General features: G+C 61.6%; 1 protein-coding gene across 3 annotated transcripts; it reads left to right on the top strand.

Annotated features, from left to right (window-relative positions):
* Window positions 1–6,141: 6,141 nt before the first annotated feature.
* POLRMT (RNA polymerase mitochondrial) lies at window positions 6,142–20,632 on the top strand. 3 transcript variants are annotated; one of them, XM_027049395.2, is made up of 21 exons: window positions 6,142–6,292; window positions 6,827–6,925; window positions 9,380–9,987; window positions 13,319–13,449; window positions 13,573–13,765; window positions 14,610–14,759; window positions 14,948–15,112; window positions 15,195–15,362; window positions 15,593–15,817; window positions 15,999–16,787; window positions 17,094–17,216; window positions 17,481–17,603; window positions 17,849–18,028; window positions 18,334–18,420; window positions 18,505–18,618; window positions 18,705–18,757; window positions 18,845–18,943; window positions 19,846–19,918; window positions 20,124–20,215; window positions 20,299–20,369; window positions 20,471–20,632. In XM_027049395.2, exons 1-21 carry the CDS (start codon window positions 6,205–6,207, stop codon window positions 20,518–20,520), a joined length of 3,681 nt encoding a protein of 1,226 aa, XP_026905196.1. In that variant the 5' UTR covers window positions 6,142–6,204; the 3' UTR covers window positions 20,521–20,632. The 3 variants fall into 3 exon arrangements, with proteins under 3 accessions (XP_026905196.1, XP_053076245.1, XP_026905197.1); XM_053220270.1 differs by lacking the exon at window positions 20,124–20,215 and having other exon boundaries at window positions 20,471–20,620; XM_027049396.2 differs by lacking the exons at window positions 20,124–20,215; window positions 20,299–20,369; window positions 20,471–20,632 and adding an exon at window positions 20,216–20,280.
* The last annotated feature ends 9 nt before the right edge of the window (window positions 20,633–20,641 follow it).

Below are 20,641 nucleotides of genomic sequence, written 5' to 3' on the forward strand. Positions count from 1 at the left end.
GGCAAACGCTGCAGGGGCGGGGCAACGAGGCGGCTGGGGCGGGACCAGGACGCGGGGCGGGGCCCACTCGGGAAAACATTCCTGCCTCCGCGCGTGTTTGTCCTGCGGGATGGGGAGGGCAGCAGTGCGTGTTCCTGAGTCACCGGGTTAGCCTGCAGGGGCTGCGGGGGCGTGGGTGTGAGAGAGGCGAGCCTGTAGAGACGCAGAGGGAGACAGCTACGGGAGAGACAAAGATGAAGATGGAGAGACAGAGACTCTGCGACACACGAGGAAAGGCGGCTAAGAGACACAGAGACAGAGAGAGATAGAGAGATCTGAGAGATACCGGGAGAAATGGAGCAGCTCAGGGGTCAGAGACTGGGTGGGAAGTTCTGGCCTGCGTGTCCGTGCCAGCCAGGTCCCTGCACTGGGCATGCCCAGGTGGGATTTGTCTGCCCTCCAGACTGAACTCCCTGAGAGGCTCAGGGGCAGGGTCTTCACTGAGGCGTGGGCATGGGGAGGCATGTAGGTAGGGGAGCAAGTGAACGCCTGGGAATGCTGTGCTACAGGTGTTGGAGCAGGGGGGTGGATGGGGTGCTGGGGGCGGGAAGGTGGCTGATGGCGGATGGACACATGAGCACATCTGCGGCCGGCTGACAGGGGCACGGGTGATGACTGAGGCCAGCACCCTGTGCCCAGCGTTCAAAGCTGCATGTCCGAGGTGGGAATGGCGTGGCTCCGTTTACACCCACACCTGCTCATCATTCACAGACACACCCAGGGCCCACTGGGAGGCACCCTGTGCCCTGGATCCTGAGAATAGCACAGTGAACCTTCACAGACTCAGAGCCAAAAGATGTCATTGACAGATGGGGAAACCGAGGCTGAGTGGGTCAGCAGCTTCCCCAAAGCCCCACACAGGACACATCCCAGGGCTCCAGTCCCTGTCCCTCTGCTGCCATAGACCCAGTCCTGCAGCCAGAGCCCCAGGTGGCACCTTTAAATAGCACCCGGTGACAAGCCTGACCTGATGGCGTGTTGGAGGGGTAACCGGTCTGGCCAGAAGCTGGGATGCCTTCCTTGTGGCTCTGGGGATTCCCTGATCTCTCTTCCTGGCCCCAGGAGGGCCATGCGTGGTGTGTGCCCCCTCCCATCTGGGAGAGGATGTCCCCCCACACTCAGAGCCCTGAGGCCAGTGCCTGAGGGACCCTGCATGCTTGTATCAGGTCCCCAAGCCTCGGTGTCTCTGGAAAATGGGCCGGGAAAGGAAGGCTGGAAGGACAGAATGAGGGAATCCGTGACCTCGCTGGGCAGAGGGTGCAACACACAAACTTGGAATAACATCCTGATTCCCACCAGGCAACACTCAGTCTTCCCTTCCTGGAGTTTCCCCACCCTGCCCCCCAGGAGGACAATCTTCGGGCTCTGCGTGACGGGGGTGGGACCCACGCCCAGGAAGCTGTCCTGCCCCAGGCGTTGTTGCAGGTTATAACATAACAGCTTCATTGAAATATATAGTTCAGGGGGCGCCTGGGGGGCTCAGGTCAATGATCTCTGCGGTCTGTGAGTTCGAGTCCTGTGTCGAGCTCTGTGCTGACAGCTCAGAGCCTGGAGCCTGCTTCACATTCTGTGTCTCCCTCTCTGTCTGCCCTTCCCCCACTCATGCTCTGTCTCTTTCTCTCTCTCTCTCTGTCAAAAATAAATAAACGTTAAAAAAATTGAAATATAATTCACACATCACACAATTCCCTCATGTAAGTACACAACTCTGTTTTCAGTACACAGTTGTCAGCCATCACCTAGAATCTCTATCTAGTTCCAGAATATTCCATCAGCCTAGAAAGAAACATGGACCCATTAGTATTCACCTCAAGTCCCTCCCCCACCAGCCCCCGCCCCCACGAGCCCCCCTCGTGTCCCTGGATGAGACTGTTCTGGACGTTTCACACACGTGGACTCACACGCCGTGTGGCCTCTCGTGTCGGGTTCCCTCCCTGAGTGTCGTGTGTTCGGGGTCCGTCCGCGGGGCGGCGGGTGTGGGCGCCTCGCTCCTGCTCGCGGCGAGGGATGTGCGCGTGCGCGTGCGCGTTGGACACATGGTATGTATCATTCATCTATTGACGGATACTTGGTTGTTTCTACCTTTAAAAAAAATTTTTTTTTAATGTTTATTTATTTTTGAGAGAGAGAGAGACAGACAGACAGAGTGTGAGTGGGGAAGGGGCATTAAAGAGAGAGGGAGACACAGAATCCAAAGCTGACTCCAGGCTCTGAGCTGTCAGCACAGATCCCGACGCGGGGCTCGAAGTCACAAACTGTGAGATCATGACCTGAGCCGGAGTCGGACGCTTAACCAACTGAGCCATCTAGGTGCCCCTAAAAAAAGTGTTTAATGTGTTTATTTTTGAGAGAGAGAGAGACAGAGTGTGAGCGGGGGAGGGGCAGAGAGAGAGGGAGACGTGGAATCCTAAGCAGGCTGCAGCCTCTGAGCTGTCAGCACGGAGCCTGACTCGGGGCTCGAACTCATGAACCGTGAGATCATGACCTGAGCCGAAGTCTGGTGCTTAATGGACCGAGCCACCCAGGTGCCCCATGGGCTGTTTCTACCTTTCGGCTGCTGTGAATTATGTTGCCGTGGACGTGGGTGTACAGGTTTGTGTGTGGCCTTGCTTTCGTTTCTTTCGTGTATATGTGTAGTGCGATTGCTGGGTCATATAATAATTCTGTGTTCAGTGTTTTGCGGAACTTCTAGACCGTTGTCCACAACGGCTGCCCCGTCTTACGCCCCAGCAGCCGTGCCTGAGGGTTCTGATTTCTACACACCCTCCCGACGCTGGTGATTGTCCGTTGTTTTGACTACCGGCACCTTCGTGGGGGCAGAGTGATGTCTCACTGCGGTTTTTTGAGAGACTTCAAACCTACAGAAAAGTTGTAAGGACAGTGCAGTGAGCACCCTGTTCCTGTATTCTCCAATTCTATGTATTCTTTTTGCTCTCCATCAGCAGGAGGGCACGCACCCTGTAGCATATATGCACAAGGGAATTTTTTAAAATTTTTTGACATTTATTTATTTTTGAGAAACAGAGTGAGATGAAGCGTGAGTGGGGGAGGGGCAGAGGGAGAAGGAGACACAGAACCCGAAGCAGGCTTCAGGCTCTGAGCAAGCCGTCAGCACAGAGCCCGACGCGGGGCTCGAACCCACGAACCGTGAGCTCATGACCCAAGCCGAAGTCGGACGCTCAACCGACTGAGCCACCCAGGCGCCCCCAGGAGTTCTATGCCCCAGGAACAGCACAGTGTGGATGAATTCTACACAACATAATGTTGTGTAGAAGTAGCCTGACACAAGGAGGTCCATTTATGTCACAGTCTGCAACGGGGCCGAAGCAGCCACGGTGTGAGGCATCAGGATGTGGGTGTCACTCTTGGGGCAGCTATGGGACCGTGAGGGGGCTTCAGGGGCGGGGCATGTTTCGGAATACCCATGTGTCCGGTTGGTGGAAACTGAGCTATATTCTTGACCTGTGCACTGTTGACATTATGCCTCCACACACACGCGCGCGTAATCTTTTTACGTAAGTGGGTATTCGAGAATAAGCCACAGGGATGGTACCAGTTCACCTCTAAACATGTGGATGTATCTCCCGAAGGCAAGGTCCTCTGTCATAACCAAACTGCAATTTAATCCACCATCCATGCTCAGATGGCCCCTGTTGTCCCCACAATGTCCTTCAATAGTTTTTGTTTTTTTTTTTTCCTGATCACAAACTCAGGATAGTCTCTGATCCGCTGATTAACGGTCCCCCAAGATATATCCATATTCTCATCCCAGGAACCTGTGAATTTTACCTCATTTGGAAAAAGAGTCTTGGCAGATACAATTAAGATTTTCAGATGAGGAAATCATCCCATTGGGCCGTAAATACAGTCACAAGTGTCCTTATAAGAGAAGCAGAAGAGGGAGATTTGACATAGACACAGAGGAGGCCACGTGACCACGGAGGCAGAGACTGGAGGGGCTCAGCCACAGGCCAAGGGACGCGTGGAGCCCCCAGAAGCTGGAGGAGGTGGGAAGGACCCTCCCCTGGAGCCTCCAGTGGGAGCACAGCCCTGCCACACCTTTATTTCAGCTCACAGATACTGACGTTGCCCGTCTGGTCTGCAGAAATGTGAGAGAATAACTTTCTGTTGTTGAAGGTACACGCAGCCCTAGGGGGCTGATACCATCTCCTCCCATCTAGAGATCCTGGCCTTTCTCCACCTTTCTCAACATGGACACAACCCAGGCTCATCTGAATGTCTCATGGCACGAATCTGACCAAACATTTTGGGTCAGAACCCGACATAAGCAAACAGCTTCTGAAACACGGTGTTGCCCAAATTCCAACCTCTGACGCTGTGTTCCCCGTTTAATCACATCTGCCTCCACCTGTCCTGTGTGTTATTCATATTTTTCTTACTTAAGTTTTACAAGGAAACTTGATGTCACCATCAGGAGTGGAAAACCAGAACCACACACAGACATGATGACGATAAGCCATAAAAAGAAACACTGAGGAGACGACCATGTGACAAATTCTCAGACCGATAGGATCACAGCCAGAGAGCTGAGGTAGGAGTCAGATGTAGGCAGCACTCAGTGAGACCTCCTGTGCCTGAGTGGGAGCAGAAAGAACTTTCTCACTGCTAAGTTCCAGGACCCTGGTTCCAGGGGAATATGCTTTAGGGCATCTGATGCCCCGTTGCATATAAGAGATGACCAAGGCGTCAAGAAAGGCACAGCGATTCCAAAGTCTAGGCTTCCAGCACAGGTTCCTGGCTCTGCCAGACTGAGGGGGTCCGAGGGGGGTGTATCTAGGTCTTGGGGAGACCAGGTCATACTGATTCAGCCCCTCAGGGCCAGGAAGGCCATCCCAGGAGTGAGTCAGATCTGAGGTCGAGGCCCCTGGGGCATCTTGGAGTGGGTTGGGGCAGGCTTGAGAGGACGCTGCTGTCTGCTGAAAACATTCCCAGCCGGTGGAATCATACTGCACAGGCCCGCGTGGGCAGCTGCGTCTGGAATGTGCTTTCAAGAGGCCGCCAGGCCGAGGAGGCTGGCCCTTCTAGAGCACAGGTCCAGCTTCCACTCTGGGCTAATGGGATAACCAAGTCTGAGAGCCCAAGGGCAGGTGGCAGCTTGAGCTGAAGCCCCTAAGGCCCACTGGCCTGGACCCTTGAGAACTCCTCCAGCTTTGTCTTAGCTTCTTCTTCCTAACCCCCTCTCTGCTCAAGTTTCTCCAGGTATCCACACCTGACTCTGCCTCAGGGCCTTTGCACTTGCGGTGAACTCTGCCTGGAACACAGTTACCCCAGATATTCTTAGTTTCATCCTTCCATGCCAGCTGATGCTCCTCTCCCCCCCGCCTCAGTTTCCCAAGTGCCTTCCTGGTCTGATTCTGAAGCTCTGGCTCTGACTACTCCCGAGTGAGACCACCCTGAAGATCAGGACTGGGAACTTTCAGGCTCCGGGCTCATTCCATTTTTCATCAAATCAGTTTAGTAGGTTGGTCTGCTTTTCACGCCCTGCTCTGCTCCTGTCCTTGGGACTGGAGGGAGTGGACGAGGGAGACGTCCTGGAAACGACGTCCCAGCTGCCCCTGGTCTGGGGCTGGGAGTCAGACAGACCTCTGCCTTCACTGCGGTCTCCCTAATGTTGGGGCAACTTGCTCGACCTCTCCCAGCCTCAACTTCCTCCGCAATAAACTGGGGCTAGTCATAGTTGCCGCTCCAAAGTCGAAGTTGGAGCAGTGAAGATCGCAGACAGGAATCTCTAAATTGCAGAACGCTGTCTTAACTATTTGGCGACCATTCCTTTAGGAAAAAAAAGAAAGAAGAAGAAGAAGAACAAGAACAACAACAACAACAACAACAACAACCCGGCTTCCCGGTCCTCCCGAAGACGGCTTAGAGTCACCCCGGGTTACCCAAGCAACGGCTCTGTCCCGCCCCTCCCTGGCAGGAGGAAGAGCCAATTAGAGGGCTTTATCGGCGCATGCGTCGGAGACTCCCGGGCCCCGCTGCTCCCTGGGAATCGTGGTTCCGGCTGCCTCCTCTCGCCGCGAGGTCCCTTCACAGCCGCCGTAGGCTGTGGAACTACAACTCCCGGCAGGCGCAGGCGGCGCAGGCGGCGCAGGCGCAGTGTGGGCGGTGCGAACAGCGCGGGCGGCGCGGCGGGCGGCGTGCGGAATGTCGGCGTTTCGCTGGGGCCGCGGCGCGTCCGGTCTCCGGAGGGCCCTGTGGCCTGCGGGCCCCCCCGGCCCCCTGGCCGAGGAAGGTAACGCGGGGGAGACCCGAGGGTGACGCCATGGCCGCTGCCACTGCCTCCTCTCCCCACGGCCGTGACCTTCGGCTTTTAGGTCCGCGGGATCCAGCTACCCCCCCACCTTTGCTCCTTGCCCAGTGTGGTTCTGTGGAACCCATTGACTGGACCCCGCTTTCACTCGCCCTTAGGCCACTCCCCCGATGGGGATCGGCACAGCACTTGGACGCTTGACTCTTGGTTTCTTTTGGAGTCCCCTGACCCCTTCTTTGCGACTTAGGGCCCTTGACCTTTGAACTCTCACAGCACCTTTAGTTGGAGGAACCCTTTATGTTGATCCCACGCCCAAATTTCTTTTCTGTAAGGCCCCCTTCACCTTTGACTTCCTGGGTTCTTTCCAACGTGAGGCCCGTGACCACTGACGGTTTGCAATGAATTTAGAGCTCTTTTGCCCCAGGATCCTGCGATTTCTGTCCACACGAGGCCCTCCCAGCTCCCCAGGCCGCGGGCCTCCTTCTGCCTCCCTCAGCCTCTCTCTTTCGCCCACAGGGGCCCTCAGTGGTGTCTGGGGCCGCAGAAGGAGCTTGTCTGCCAGCCCTTGTGAGCAAGACCGCCGGAAGGACTGGGGCCACGCGGAGCTGCTGGAGGGTGAGCCCAGACCCCCAAGGCTTGAAGGCTTGGAGCCTGAAGCCCCTCCTCTCTGTCCCCCCGCCCCTCCCAGCCACGGGCACTCTGCTGGGGGGTTACCTCCCCGTTTCCTCACAGTGACACCACGAGAAGGGCTGCATTCTGCAAAGCAGGGTAACTGAATGGTTCCCCTGCCCTCAGTGTCCTCATGCGGATGGTGACAGGAAGCTTGTGCTGTACACAGAGGGCTGTTGTTTCCCCTTCCCCGAACCCCGCAGGCGCTCCTACTCTCCTGGTGAGGCCCAACGTGGTAGCTGGAGAGGCTGGCCCAAGGCTGCACGAACTGCTCCTGCAGAGTCAGGATTCGAATCCTGAACTGACACACGTGCCCTGGCTCAGCTGTCTGGGCTCGGGCGCCCGAGGGGTCCAGTCGGGGTCCTGCCGTCTTCACAGCGTGGGACGGCCGGCCCAGTCCCGGCACTGCCACAGGGAGGTGGGGGCACGTGTGTTCCCTCACTGGAGCCCCCCAGACCATGGCCACTGCTTCCTGCTTCCCCCCTGCCCCGCGTCTCCAGTGTGTCTAAAAAGGAAAAGTTTGTTTCAGGAAATTCTGAACATAGAGAAGTAGAGTACCGTCGTCCTCAACAGCAACCTTCTTTCGTTTCTTACTCACTACCTAATTATCTTAAAGCCCGAGTATCCTGTGTTCAATGGAGGAAGGTTCTGGAAGTCTGAATCACATTACATCACTCTCCAGCTTAAAAACCCGCCAACTCTGTCCTCTAGCATAGGATAAGCTAATAAACACCCCCCCCCCCCCCCCAAGTCACAGGTCCATGTGGCCTTTGCCTGCCTTGTCATCCAAACGCACTGTTGCCACCGCGGGGAGAAAAGCTGTGCGCACAGCCACGTCATGTCGGCCTCACCTCCTCGACAGACACGGGTGCCCCACATGCACGCCCCACGTGTTGGCTCCTACAAGGGCCAAGGCCGCCCTGCCTCTTCAGTTTACTCCAGCAAGTCTTTGTTGGACTGAGGCTGGACTGCGTGGGTGCCGTTGGTCCTCAGTAGTATTTGCACAGTTACCTAAGAACTAAACTCCATCCGTAACCCCCAAATCCCAGTCCCTTGTGGACACGTGCAGAGCAGCAAATACTGGAGCTGCCCGATGTCCCCGTCCCCAGCTGGGGTTGAAGCAGGTGATACACTGGCCTCTTGTTTTAGCACATATTGTAAACAAGTGTCCTTCTCAAGGTATGTGTAGTGCCACGTTTCTGCATTTTGGGGGCTGTCTGTTGCTGATTTTGCTGTTTAAAGTGGTCCCCAAGCATAGTGCCAAGGTGTTTTCTACCGGCCTAAGTTCGAGAAGGCTGTGATGTGCCTTTTGGAGAAAATACACATTTTCGTTTTTATTTTTTTAATGTTTACTTAATTGATTTGAGAGAGAGAGGGAGACACAGAATCCCAGCTAGGCTCCACACCAACAGTGTAGAACCCAGCACAGGGCTCGAACTCACACACCGTGAGCTCATGAGCTGAGCCGACATCAAGCGTCAGACGCTTAACCGACTGAGCCAGCCAGCCGCCCAGAAATAGGTGTTTGCTTACAGTTGTGGTGCCGTTGGCTGTGGGCTCAACGTTAGTGAATTAACAACGTATGTGAAATAAGGCATCTTAAACAGAGGGACACTGAAGAAGGTTACGTGTTGAACTGTCGGGGACTCCCGTGATCTGTGAAGCCGTTGTGACGCAGGGCTAGCCATGGCACCTGACTCTGCAGGAAACTCCGGTCATACCGATCATAGCGATCAGGAGTAGAGTGTGCAGAGGCCCTGAGGCCATTGTGGCCGCAGCCTGGGGGGAGTGGGGGGAGGCGAGGGCAGGGCCCCTGGGGCACCTGGATGGATTTTGAGGCAGCGCCACACCTCTGAGGGTGTGCTGACAGGCTGGGTGTGGAGGCTCGGACGATCTTAAGGGTTTTTTGGCTTGAGAGCCTGCAAGGACCACGCCGCCAGTGACAGTGACAGCCAGTGACGATGACACGGAGGGGCAGGTTTTGGGAAGTTGAGTCAGGCTGTCGCAGAGGTGCTGAATGAGTCGGTAGGGTGTATGCGCCTGAAAATTGGGGGACATACATAGTACTGAGACCTCGAGGGGTGCCTGGGGGGCTCAGTCGGTTAAGCATCCAACTTGGGCTAAGGTCATCATCTTGTGGTTCACAGGTTCGAGTCCACATCGGGCTCCGTGCTGACAGCTCGGAGCCTGGAGCCTGCTTCCGATTCTGTGTCTCCCTCTCTCTCTGCCCCTCCCCCGTTCACGCTCTGTCTCTCTCAAAAATAAATAATCGTTTAAAAAAAAAAAAAGAACCAAGGCCCCGAGAGTTGGCGAAGCCAGCCACCCCCCAAAACCGCAGGTCTGAAGAGGTTGTTGCTCGCACGGGGGTCCCCCTGACATCCTCGCCCTTCGCCCCCACAGTGCTCGAGGCCCGGGTGCGGCAGCTGCAGGCCGCGCATGTGTCGGAGGTGACCGTGAGGAGGCCCCGCCCAGCCCGACTCCCAGAAGCGGGCGGCTTCCAGCCACGCAGGAAGGCCCAGAAGGGAGGCGAGGGCACCGCCCCGGGGCTCGGCGGCCACTGGGCGCAGAAGCTGGACCAGGAGAAGTGGGCGATGCAGAGGCGCAAGCAGCGGCTGCAGGCGAAGCTGCAGGTGCGGGCCCAGCAGCTGGCCTGTGAGCACAGGCTGCGGATGGTGCCCCAGCTGCTGAGCGCCCCGCTGGCCGAGCGCCTGCTGCGCTGGGAGCAGGAGACCCCCCGGAGTCCCTGGGAGGAGCAGCTGGCGCGGCTGCTGCGGGAGGCGCCGCGGAGGCTGAGCTGCGAGGCGGAGCGGGCCCACGAGGCGGGGGGCGCCCCCGCGCGGCTGGAGGCCCAGCAGCAGAGGCTTCTGGCCTTCCTGGAGTGCTGCCTGCTCTCGGGCCACCTGCCCCTCGCCCACCACGTGCTGGTCACCTGCCACAGCAAGTGGCGGCAGCGGCGGGTGCTCACGCTGGCCGCGTACAACACCGTCATGCTCGGCTGGGCTCGCAAGGTGAGCGGCGGCCCCAGGGAAGGGGCGTCTGCGGGGTCCGCCGGGGCTCTGAGCCCCAGAGGCCGAGTCCTGTGCTTGTTACCGTCCTGATGATTCTCGTGGCTTGTCAACCATAAGTCCCACGTGGCCCTCAACGGAGATTTCCCAAAACAGCCAAAAGAGAAGGAGGGAGTCCTGCTGAACGTTTTAGTCCCTTTCCTTCTGGACGCCTCGACCGGGGCCTCTGTGCCTGACTGGTGTGAGGGGTGCTTTGGCCTCCGGGGGAGTTTCCAGGTCCTTCTCGGGACAGCGACTTCGCTGCTTTAGGTGGGGCTTCCTCGGGTGGGGGGTTAGCTCAGTGCGTCTCGATGCGGGCGTTCGTCCGTGGCCGTGGGGTTCCCTGCGGGGTCCGCTCTGGCCATGCCCCGTGTCTCTCCAAGTGTTTTTAATTTCCCCGCCGCGGCGGCCCGGGCTGCTTGTTCAAGAGTGTTCTTCACGTGGCCTCGCAGGGGCGCAGCTCCGAGCCCCCTCCCTGTGCTCAGGCCCGAGGCAGAGACCGTCGCGTGGGGACCGAGGCGCTGGCTGTGAGCGTGGGCTTGTGGCCGAGACCGCCGGGCCTCACTCGAGGACAGGACAGCAGGCCCAGGGGCCACCATCGCTTTACGTCTGCGTCGGCCTGTGGTGTGGAGATGCCCGGTCCCCACAGGCGGCAGTCACGTTTGTCTTCGTCACTGGGACGCACTAGCTGCAGGGAGTTAGTGAAGGCAAGAAGGTCTTGTACTTCCCCCCAAGGTCACAGGGCCCTGTTACGGCAGGACATTTCTGCCATTGGCACGGGCGCCAGCTTCCTGCATTTGCGGCGATGACCAAAACCTGGGTGGCTTAAAGTGACAGTTATTTTTTTCCAGTCCCAGGTCAAAGCGGGCGGGGCCACTGCCTTCCTGCCTCTTCCAGCTCCCGGAGCCCCTGTGGTCCTGGGCCTGTGGCTGCGTCCCCAGGCGTCTCCAGGTGTCCCGCATCTGCCCTGTCCTCACACTCCTCACGAGGCTTCATCTGAACGCATTCCGTTAGCAAAGATCCCTCAGGGGCCCGTGTTATGAGGTCCCGAGTAGGTGGGGGTTTGGGGGCATTGCTAACCCCATCCCAGGCCTGTCCTGTGTCGTGCGTGGACTGCACAGGCATCCTGGGCTCCGGAAGTCATAGTTTCTGGGCGGCCAGTGCATGCGGGATGGGGCTTGGCTGTTACCCAGAGCCCAGCCTGAGTCCTGTGGCTGCCGCTTGCTCACCGTGTGGCCCGCACCTCCCACTTCTCTCTGAGCTTCGGTGTCCCCACGTGTAAGGCAGAGGGGCCTGATTTAGAGCCTCGGCCACCGTGTCCGCGTGCGCGCGTGTGCCTCTGTAAAGCGTAAAGGTGAGACGGCACGTGGGGTTTAGACACGCTTCCTGTAGAGCAGCGCTGTCCGGCGGGGGTCCCTTCCCCGTTGGCACGTTCACCTGCTCCGGCTGCGTGTGACCCCCGAGCATTTGCAGAGCTGAAGGTTTAAACGTGGTGGCTACGTGTGGCCGCTGACGGCCAGTAGGGCGGCCTGGGCGAGGTCCTTGAGACAAGCGCCTGAAAACCCGGTTGCCGGCACCGTGGTCCCTGGTGTGGCGGCACGCCTTGGACGAAGGCAGCAGGAGCTGGGGGCGGGGGTGGGGGGTGCTAGGAGCCTTGTTTTCTCCAGCGGGTCTGCAGCGGCACAGACCTCCAGTGGTCCGGGAAGCAGCTGCAAGAGAACGTAGCACGTACAGCAGAACCTGGACCGCAAGGAAGCTGTTCCGCGAGACAGGCAGCCGTTCCTGATACATTCTCACTTGGTGAGCGAGCGAGGTCTTGCAGTTCACCTAGAACATGACGCCGAGTGTCATGTGGTCGCAGCTGAGCCAGTGGTTCTCTGCGGGGGTGGGTGATCGTCGCCCACGCTGGGATGCTCAGTCTCGTTGGCGGAACTCAGTGAGTTTTCAGAACGTTGGCGCTCGTGTATTTTTGTCCCCTCAACGCACCTGCGGACAGCCCTTTGCTTTTCCATCCGAGAGCGAGCTCGGGAACGCTTTGCTTCATTCTAGGTCTGGCCGCCTGCAGATAGGGACCTTGTCCTCTGCTGCCTCACTGCCAGTTACGTTAAGTATGGCACGTGACAAAAGTTTATTAATCATGTGCTGTAGTCAGCATCAGCGGCAGCGTATACAGTGACCCCCACGCAGAAAAAGGTTGAAGAGAAAGGCGGTAAGAAGGAGATGATTCTGGTGGAAGTCGAAGGAAATCATTGGAGACTATGAACGAGGTATGCGAGGGCCTGAAATTGCAAGATTTTACAAGAAGTCTACGTCTGTACCTCGCCTGTAGAGGAGGAGGAAAAGGCGGAGGAATCCCTCACTTCAAACGAGGTTAGGGAGATGTGTGAAGTGTGGGAAACTGCAAAATTGTGTAGCAAAGCACCGCCCGAATAAGGCTGTAGCAATGTGAGCAACGGGTCTGTTTAACGACAACGCGATGTCCCGTTTTTGCGAAACCCTCAAGAGGAGGCAAAGCAAGCGTCACCGGGGAGGTTCCCTGTTAAAGCCTCAGGAAAAGAAGATTGCATTGAGCCGATAGATGGCAGCGATTCCCTTAGTGATAGTGACAGTTGTCCTGCACAGTCACCCTCCTCTCTATCGTCTCCCTCGCTCCAGCCACGGAGGTTCTCAAAGGTAAATGCAGGTCAATGTGTATTTCTTTATACCGTGAATTATATTATTTTCTATTATCTTACAGTATCGTAATCATTTTTACATGAATACGTTTGGATTGTGCGTTGCCATTATTTCTTATGGGGAAATCGCTTTGACATACAAGTACTTTGGATTGCAAACATGTTTTTGGAACGACTTACGCTCGCAAACAAGGTTTCCTGTACTTGGAAATGAACGGAGGCCTGAACGCGGCGTGCCTCCAGCCGGGGGGTGGCGGAGGGAGGTTGACAGCCACGGCGCCTGTGTGAGAGAGGCCGCACTCAAACCAGGGACAGGACTAGCACTTGCGGAAATGGGGAAGAGGTGGGCTAACCCCGGAGCTGGCGGGCGGAAGACAGCACACGGACGCAGAGAACACTGAAGAGCCTCTTGTAGCGGCTGGAATAGTGCACGTTCACGTCCACGGTATCAGCACCTCTCCCATCGGGATCCCAGCCCCCACCTGGTCCCGCCGTGGTGTCACCGAGCGCCTGCGCTGCACTTGGCCGGCAAGCCTTTTCCTAATTTGCTGGCTGGAGAGCAAGGTCTCAAGGGACGGGCTGGCCACCCCAGGACCCTCACCCCAACTTGGTCTCCCCAGGGCTTCTTCAAAGAGCTGGTTTACGTGTTCTTCATGGTGAAAGATGCCGGCCTCACCCCAGACCTCTTGTCCTACGCAGCTGCGCTCCAGTGCATGGGACGGCTGGACCAGGACGCCAGGACCGTCCAAAGGTGGGTGGGCATCGCGCCCTTGCTGGGGCCCGGGCCGCCCAGAAGGCCCCCATGGCCGCCTGGCGCTGAGACCTGCAGGGTGTTGGGGGCTGCCCATCCCTTAGGCACCATGCGCCCCCACAGGTGTCTGGACCAGATGGCCCAGGATGGGCTGCGGCTGCAGGACCTCTTCTCCAGCGTGCCACTGTGCCAGGAGGAGCAGGCCGCGCTCCTGCAGGCAGTGCACAAGGCCCAGCCCACCTTCAGCCCTCCTCTGCAGCCCCAGCCCGAGCCCCAGGTCAACACCTCACCCCTGCTCAGGGAGATCTATGCCAAGGTGAGAGGGCCCTGACACCCACGGGGCGGGGGGGGGGGGGGGGGAGGGGGCGTGTCCTGTTGGGCATGAGCCGGGACCACCCTGTCCTTGTGGAGTCTCCTCGGCCCCTCCTTTAATTTCTCTCGGAGCCACCCGCGTCCCAGGGATGCCCTCTCTGCTCTTCAGAGGCCAGACGAACCAGACTTGGCAAGTCCCAGTCCCCACCGGGGCCCTGACCCTAAAGATTAAAGCTGGAAGGTGCCACAGCCTCGCCGTTGGGTTCCCACCCAGAGGCTCAGCGGCGGGCAGAGCACAGGCACCATACCAGAGCTGGGTGTAGACAGCCCGAGCTTTGGCCGGCCTCAAGCAGCAGGTGGGCAGTGTGGCCGGGGCTCTGTCCGCTGTGCAGTCATTAGAAGACCTGCCTTGTGTGGGCCTGTGTGTGATTCTCAGCGTGCTGGGTTTTGCGGTTTTCAGTTTCTCTTTTTGGATGGGTCACGCACTTGCACAGTTTCCAGTTTAAACACGAGCTCACCGCCCAGAGACCTGAGCTGTGTCTCCCCAGGTAGTTCCCACCCCCACCCAGTGAGGCTGGGCCAATGCTGGGTGCTCTTTGGCACCTTGCTTCCTTCCATCCTCTCGGAGGGATGATTTTCCGGGGACTCGGAGAAGCAGATGTGGCTCTGCGGGTGGGGGTCCTGGACGTGCAGGCCGGACAGCTGCTCTCGTGGGCCTTGTGTGTAGGAGAGTCCAGCCTGCGGGGGCCTGACCTCCTGCTTGCCCCCCCCCACACACACAGGATGGCCCCGTGTCATACTGCCCCCCCCACAGGAGGGCCCCGTGTCATACTGTCCCCACCCCGCAGGAGGGCCCCGTGTCATACCCCAAGCTGCACCTGCCTCTGTGGAAGCTGCAGACCCTCTTCCAGCAGCAGCTGCGTGTGGAGATGGCCACCACCGTCACTGTGGAGTCGGTGGAGAAGGCCCAGCTGCTCACCAAGGAGGTCCTGCACGCGGTGAGAAGCTCGGCTGAATCGCAGCCCCCCGGGGTCGGGCGGGCGTGGGGCCGGGGCAGCCCGTGGGTCGCCCACCGCCGCGAGGAGAGTGCGAGGTGGGCCACGTGGCTCGGGAGGACCCCTCCTCCGGGGTCTCCCCACTCCTCCACCCCGGGGCGGTGACTCCTGTGTCCGCCCCGCCCCCGCAGCGGAGGACCCTGAAGCAGCTGCGCACCGCGTGGGTGGAGGCGCTGTGCGCGGGGCTGCGGGACGTGAAGGCCAGTGAGGCCCGCGCCGCCCGCTCTGGCCGCCCCACGCTCTTCCCGTACCTGTGTCTGCTCACCGAGCGGGAGCTCGCCAGGCTGCTGCTGCAGGTGGGGCGTCGGTGGGCTTGGGGGAGGGGGGGGGGGTGGTGGCGCTGGCCGGGCTCTGCTCACCTCACGGTGCCGCCCCCAGACCCTGCAGGTGCTGCCGCCGCAGGGAGAGTCCCTCCTCTCCCTGGCGCAGCAGCTGGGCCTGCGCGTCTTCAATCGGCACGCGGTGCAGAAGAAGCAGCTCAGCCAGGTGCAGGCGCTGCAGCAACGCTACTACCAGTACCTGCACCTGCTGGCCTCGGACACCCAGGTGAGGCCCGTCGGGGGGGGGGGGGGGGCGGCTCAGACACCCAGGTGAGGCCCGTCGGTGGGGGGGGCCTCGGACACCGAGGTGAGGCCTGTGGAGGGGGGCTCGGACACCCAGGTGAGGCCCGTGGTGGGGGGGTGGGGGCTTGGACACCCAGGTGAGGCCCGGGGCGGTGGGGGGGGCGCAGGGCTGGGCTCAGACCCCCAGCCCCTGACCCACTCCCCCGCCCCCAGGTGGCGGTGCCCTGCCTGCCGCGGCAGTACTGGGAGACGCTGGGGGCGCCCGAGGCCCCCCATGAGCAGCCCTGGCCCTTGCCTGTGCTGGTGCAGCTGGGCAAGCGTCTGGCGGAGATGCTGGTGGAGGTGGTGCGAATGCCCGGCAGCCTGGCCGCCCCCCAGGGCTCCTGCTCGCTCATCCCGGTGCTCTACCACGTGTACTCCTTCCGCAGCTTCCGCCAGGTGGGCCCTGCGCGAGGCGGGGGGCTCCGGGTGCCGCAGGGACCCCGGGGCCGTGGCCGGGTCCTGTGGAAATCCTGCTGGGGTCCTACGCCCGGTCCCGGGGCTGGAGGGGGCCCTCTGCCCGCCGTGCGTCCTTTGGGGCGATCGAGCCTCTGCCGGTCTTTGCCCGCCTCGCCCCCAGATCGGGATCCTGAAGCCACACCCGGCCTTCACGCAGCTGCTGGCGACCGCAGCGGAGCACACGCTGACCTTTGAGGCGGCCGAGGTGCCCATGCTGTGCCCGCCACTGCCCTGGACGTCACCGCACACGGGCGCCTTCCTGCTGAGTCCCACTAAGCTCGTGCGCTCCGTGGAGGGCACCACGCAGCACCAGCGCCTGCTGGACAGCTGCCCGCCCGCCGAGCTGCACGGCGCCCTGGACGCCCTCACCCAGCTGGGCAACTGCGCCTGGCGCGTCAACGGCCGCGTGCTGGACCTGGTGCTGGAGCTCTTCGCCGCCAAGGGCTGCCCCCGCCTGGGTGTGCCGGCCCCGCCCTCCGAGGCGCCCCGGCCGCCCGAGGGCCGCCTGCCGCCGGACGCCTCGCCTGCCCAGAAGGCCGAGCTGCGGCGGGAGCTGGCCCGCTGCCTCAAAGTGGCCCGGGAGATGCACAGCCTGCGGTCGGACGCGCTATACCGCCTCTCGCTGGCGCAGCACCTGCGTCACTGCGTCTTCTGGCTGCCCCACAACATGGACTTCCGCGGCCGCACCTACCCCTGCCCGCCCCACTTCAACCACCTGGGCAGCGACCTGGCGCGCGCCCTGCTGGAGTTCGCCCAGGGCCGCCCGCTCGGCCCCCGCGGCCTCGACTGGCTCAAGATCCACCTGGTCAACCTGACCGGGCTCAAGAAGCGGGAGCCGCTGCAGGCGCGCCTGGTTTTCGCCGACGAGGTGATGGAGGACGTTCTGGACTCTGCCGACCGGCCCATGACGGTAGGGGCGGGGTCTTCCCCTCCCCCCACCTCCCCCACCTCTTCCCTGCACCCCCTACCCCCGCCCCTCCCTTGGCACGCTCCTGGCGGCGGCCTTCCTTCGGGGTTTCCCTTGGCCCCGGTTCCTCGGCGGCTTTGCGGCCCTTCCCTCCAGGGTTAGCTCTCCTTCCAGACCTTTCCCCGTCCCGCTCCTGCTCGCTCGGGGCTGTTCCCGGGTGTCCCTCCCTGCCCATCGCTCCCGTCACACCCCCCCCCCCCCCCGCTGTTCCGGGGGGCTCTGTCCCGGCCTCATGCTGCCCTCCCTCAGGGCCGCAAGTGGTGGATGGAGGTGGAGGAGCCCTGGCAGGCCCTGGCCTGCTGCATGGAGATCGCTCGGGCCGTGCGCGCTCCCGACCCCGCTGCCTATGTTTCTCACTTCCCGGTCCACCAGGTGAGCTGGCGGGGACCCTGTCTCGGGGTGTGCCTGGCTCAGGGGGGCGCGGCTGGAGGCGTGCGAGGTTCCGTAGAAGTGTGGGCGTCTAGTGCACATCCCGCTGTGTTTGGCTGCTGTCCCCCTCGTGGAGGCCGGCCCCCGTGGGAGTGGCTGGCCCTGCGGGGCGACCTCCTACCGCGGTGGTATGGGTGGCACACTGGGGCGCCCCGGAGCGCTGGCTCGATCCCCAGGGTTGCCCCACCCCCCGCCCGTCGGCCCCAGGACGGCTCCTGTAACGGGCTGCAGCACTATGCCGCTCTCGGCCGCGACAGCATCGGGGCCGCCTCTGTCAACCTGCTGCCCTCGGACGTGCCGCAGGACGTGTACAGCGGAGTGGCCGCGCAGGTGGGCACCGCGGTCCCCGCCTGCTTGTGCCGGGGCCCGCGTGGGGTCTCCGTCCTGGGGACACCTGGATTTGCAGGTCGCGTGGCCCCAGTCACCTGTGACGGGAGCAGGCAGTCAGGGTGGGCTTCCCCAGGGAGGTGTCAGAAGAGGGAACCGTGGGGTCCTTGGGAAGAGAAGGGGCTGCCGGGCAGGGCGGGAGGCAGAAGGTCTACGCACCCGCCGGCTGACCCCGAACGCCTGCGCAGGTGGAGGTGTTCCGCAGTCAGGACGCCAAGCGGGGCGTGCGGGTCGCCCAGGTGCTTGAGGGGTTCATCAGCCGCAAGGTGGTGAAGCAGACGGTGATGACTGTGGTGTACGGGGTCACCCGCTACGGGGGCCGCCTGCAGATCGAGAGGCGCCTGCGGGAGCTCAGCGACTTCCCCCAGGTGCGCAGCCTGGCGGGCGCTTGGCCCCGCGGCAGTGTCAAGGTTTCCCCCGGCCCCGGCCCGCCCCCGGCCCGCCCCCTGCCCTGAACGGCCAGCTGCTGGACAGCAAGCAGTCCTGGGGGTGGGGCTTGCCCCCCCCCCCCGACCCCCCAGCCTCAGGGGCTCCCGCGTCTCTCTCCGAAAGAAAGATGGGGCCGGGCTTCTGGGTTCCCAGAGGGTGCCGTGAGGTCGTCTTCCTGGGGGGAGGTGGGTGGGTGATCGCCCACCCTGTGCGCCCGCCGACCGCTGCCCCGCACCCCCTCCAGGAGTTCGTGTGGGAGGCGTCTCACTACCTGGTGCGCCAGGTGTTCAACAGTCTCCAGGAGATGTTCTCGGGCACGCGGGCCATCCAGGTGTGTCCTCGCCCCCTCCCCGGGCCCACCGGGCTGTCCCTGACGAGGGGGGCCCTGCCCTGAGCCCGTGCCCTGTGTCCACAGCACTGGCTGACTGAGAGCGCCCGGCTCATTGCCCACGCGGGCTCGGCTGTGGAGTGGGTCACGCCCCTGGGCATCCCCATCATCCAGCCCTACCACCGGGACTCCAAGGTCATGGTAGGTGCGGCCCCGCCCCCACCACTCCCGCTCCGTGTGTCCCTGTCCGGGCGGGACTCCTGACCCTCCCCACCCCGCTCCTGCAGATCGGCGGCGGGATCCAGAGCCTCACCTTCAGCCACAGTGGGGATACCAGCCAGTGAGTGCCGGTGGGGGTGCTGGGCTGGGGGCTGCCCCCCCGGGTCAGACCAGGCTAGAGGCAGCTGAGTCCTCCCCCCCTCCCCAGGAGGCCCAACACACTGAAGCAGAAGAATGGCTTCCCCCCCAACTTCATCCACTCTCTGGACTCTTCACACATGATGCTCACAGCCCTGCACTGCTACAGGTGGGCCCCACGTCTGCAGCTTGCCTCGTGGGCCGGGCGTGCTCAGACTGTGTCTGTTAGCGATCTGTGTGCACACCCTCTTCTGGGTGTTGGGGACACGGTGGGGACCCACAGAGTGGGGAAGGCAGGTGGTGAGGCCGGGTCAGACAGGGTCAGGGGACCAGGACCAAGGCCTACAGGAGGCGAGGACCCTAGTCACATGGGTCGTGGGACCCGGTGCCCAGAAAAGGACTACACGTAAGCATACGCAAAGGCCCCGAGGCGGCGAGGTGTGTGTGAGGGGGAAGCAGCTGGCTGGGCCAGTGGGGAAGGTGTCACTGTTCCGAGTGAGAAGTGCCTGTGGTTCCATCCAAGGGCGTGCCGGCAGCACGCTGTTCTGACGGATTCGTGGGCCTTGTAGGGGGAAGCGTCTGGGTTTCTGTTCTGAGCTCTGCAGAGGCACCCAAGCATGGCCATAGGGCAGGTGTGTGGATAGTCGGGTTAGAAAGGAGCCAGCGTTCAGAGACAGGTTGCCATTTGTGCCTGCCTCCTGCGGGTGGCACAGGACCCCTGGGACGGAGCCCTGTAGTGATGGGTGGGGGGACAGTATCGGCTGCGGCAACTGGGGACGGCGGGGGGGGGGGGGGGCAGTGACATGGGACAGAGTTTTCTTACTAAGAGGAGAACCATTTCCCAGTATTAACAAGACTGGCAAACAGTCAGTGGCTGGGACACGGGGGGTCAGGAGGTGTGAAGAGGGTGTGAGGCGGGACCATGAACAGGTGAGCTGACCGGTGGGGAGCGGAGCCGGGTCCCACCGGGGGAGGGGGCTTGAGGTGAGGATGGGAAATGGGAAGGAGCAGAGGGGGGAGTGGCCCTGGAGGGGCAGCCCCCCTCACGGGAGACCCCGACTGCCACCGCAGGAAAGGCCTGACCTTTGTCTCCGTGCACGACTGCTTCTGGACCCACGCAGCTGACGTGGAGGTCATGAACCAGGTGCCGCCCGCCCTGCGCCCACACCCGGCCCCCCTCAGAGGGCAGCGGGTCCCCTTGACCCCCGCCCTTGCCCCGTAGCACCAGGCATCCTCAGTCCAGCCGTCAGTTCCCGGGTTGGGGCGGGACCTGGGAAGCTCCGCCCTCCCCTGCCCCCGTCCCTCAGGCCCCTGTTCTCCTTCCCGACGACCCCCCCCCCCCCCCCCAGGTATGCCGGGAGCAGTTTGTCCGCCTGCACAGCCAGCCCATCCTGCACAACCTGTCCAGGTTCCTGATGAAGCGATTCTGCTCTGGCTCCAGGTTTAGCGCCCCCTCCCCCAGTGCGGCCGGGACCACCCCTCCCTGCCCCACTGGGCCTCACGCCCACCCTGCCCTCGCCTCAGGTCCCCACAGCACTTGAAGAGCATGCGGACTGGCAAGCTCCAAGACACGCTGAAGTCGGTGCCTAAGACAGGTAGGGCCCGACACCCTGAGCGTTCCCTGAGGGCGGGGGGGCACGGGAGGTGTCGCCCAGGGCCCCGCCGCAAGGTCTCCGCTGGGCCCTCTGCTCCACAGGGGCCTTCGACCTGAAGCAGGTGAAGCACTCCACTTACTTCTTCAGCTGATGCCGCACCGCCGCCCGCCCTGTACCATAGTGTAAATAAAGCTGTTGCCACCCATGGGGTCGAGCGTCTCCCGCCGGTCTCGGGGCACCCGAGCAGCTGGGCCCCGGCACCAAGCAGTCAG

Source organism: Acinonyx jubatus, chromosome A2 (assembly GCF_027475565.1).
Source record: "Acinonyx jubatus isolate Ajub_Pintada_27869175 chromosome A2, VMU_Ajub_asm_v1.0, whole genome shotgun sequence".
Taxonomy (NCBI): Eukaryota; Metazoa; Chordata; class Mammalia; order Carnivora; family Felidae; genus Acinonyx; species Acinonyx jubatus.

Excerpts from the sequence above, each read along its gene's own strand:
- POLRMT (XM_027049395.2), top strand. The coding sequence starts at position 6,205 with ATGTCGGCGTTTCGCTGGGGCCGCGGCGCGTCCGGTCTCCGGAGGGCC. Across the intron at positions 17,604-17,848 it reads ACAGCGGAGTGGCCGCGCAG|GTGGAGGTGTTCCGCAGTCA; the intron begins GTGGGCACCGCG and ends ACGCCTGCGCAG. Across the intron at positions 18,619-18,704 it reads ACCGGGACTCCAAGGTCATG|ATCGGCGGCGGGATCCAGAG; the intron begins GTAGGTGCGGCC and ends CCGCTCCTGCAG.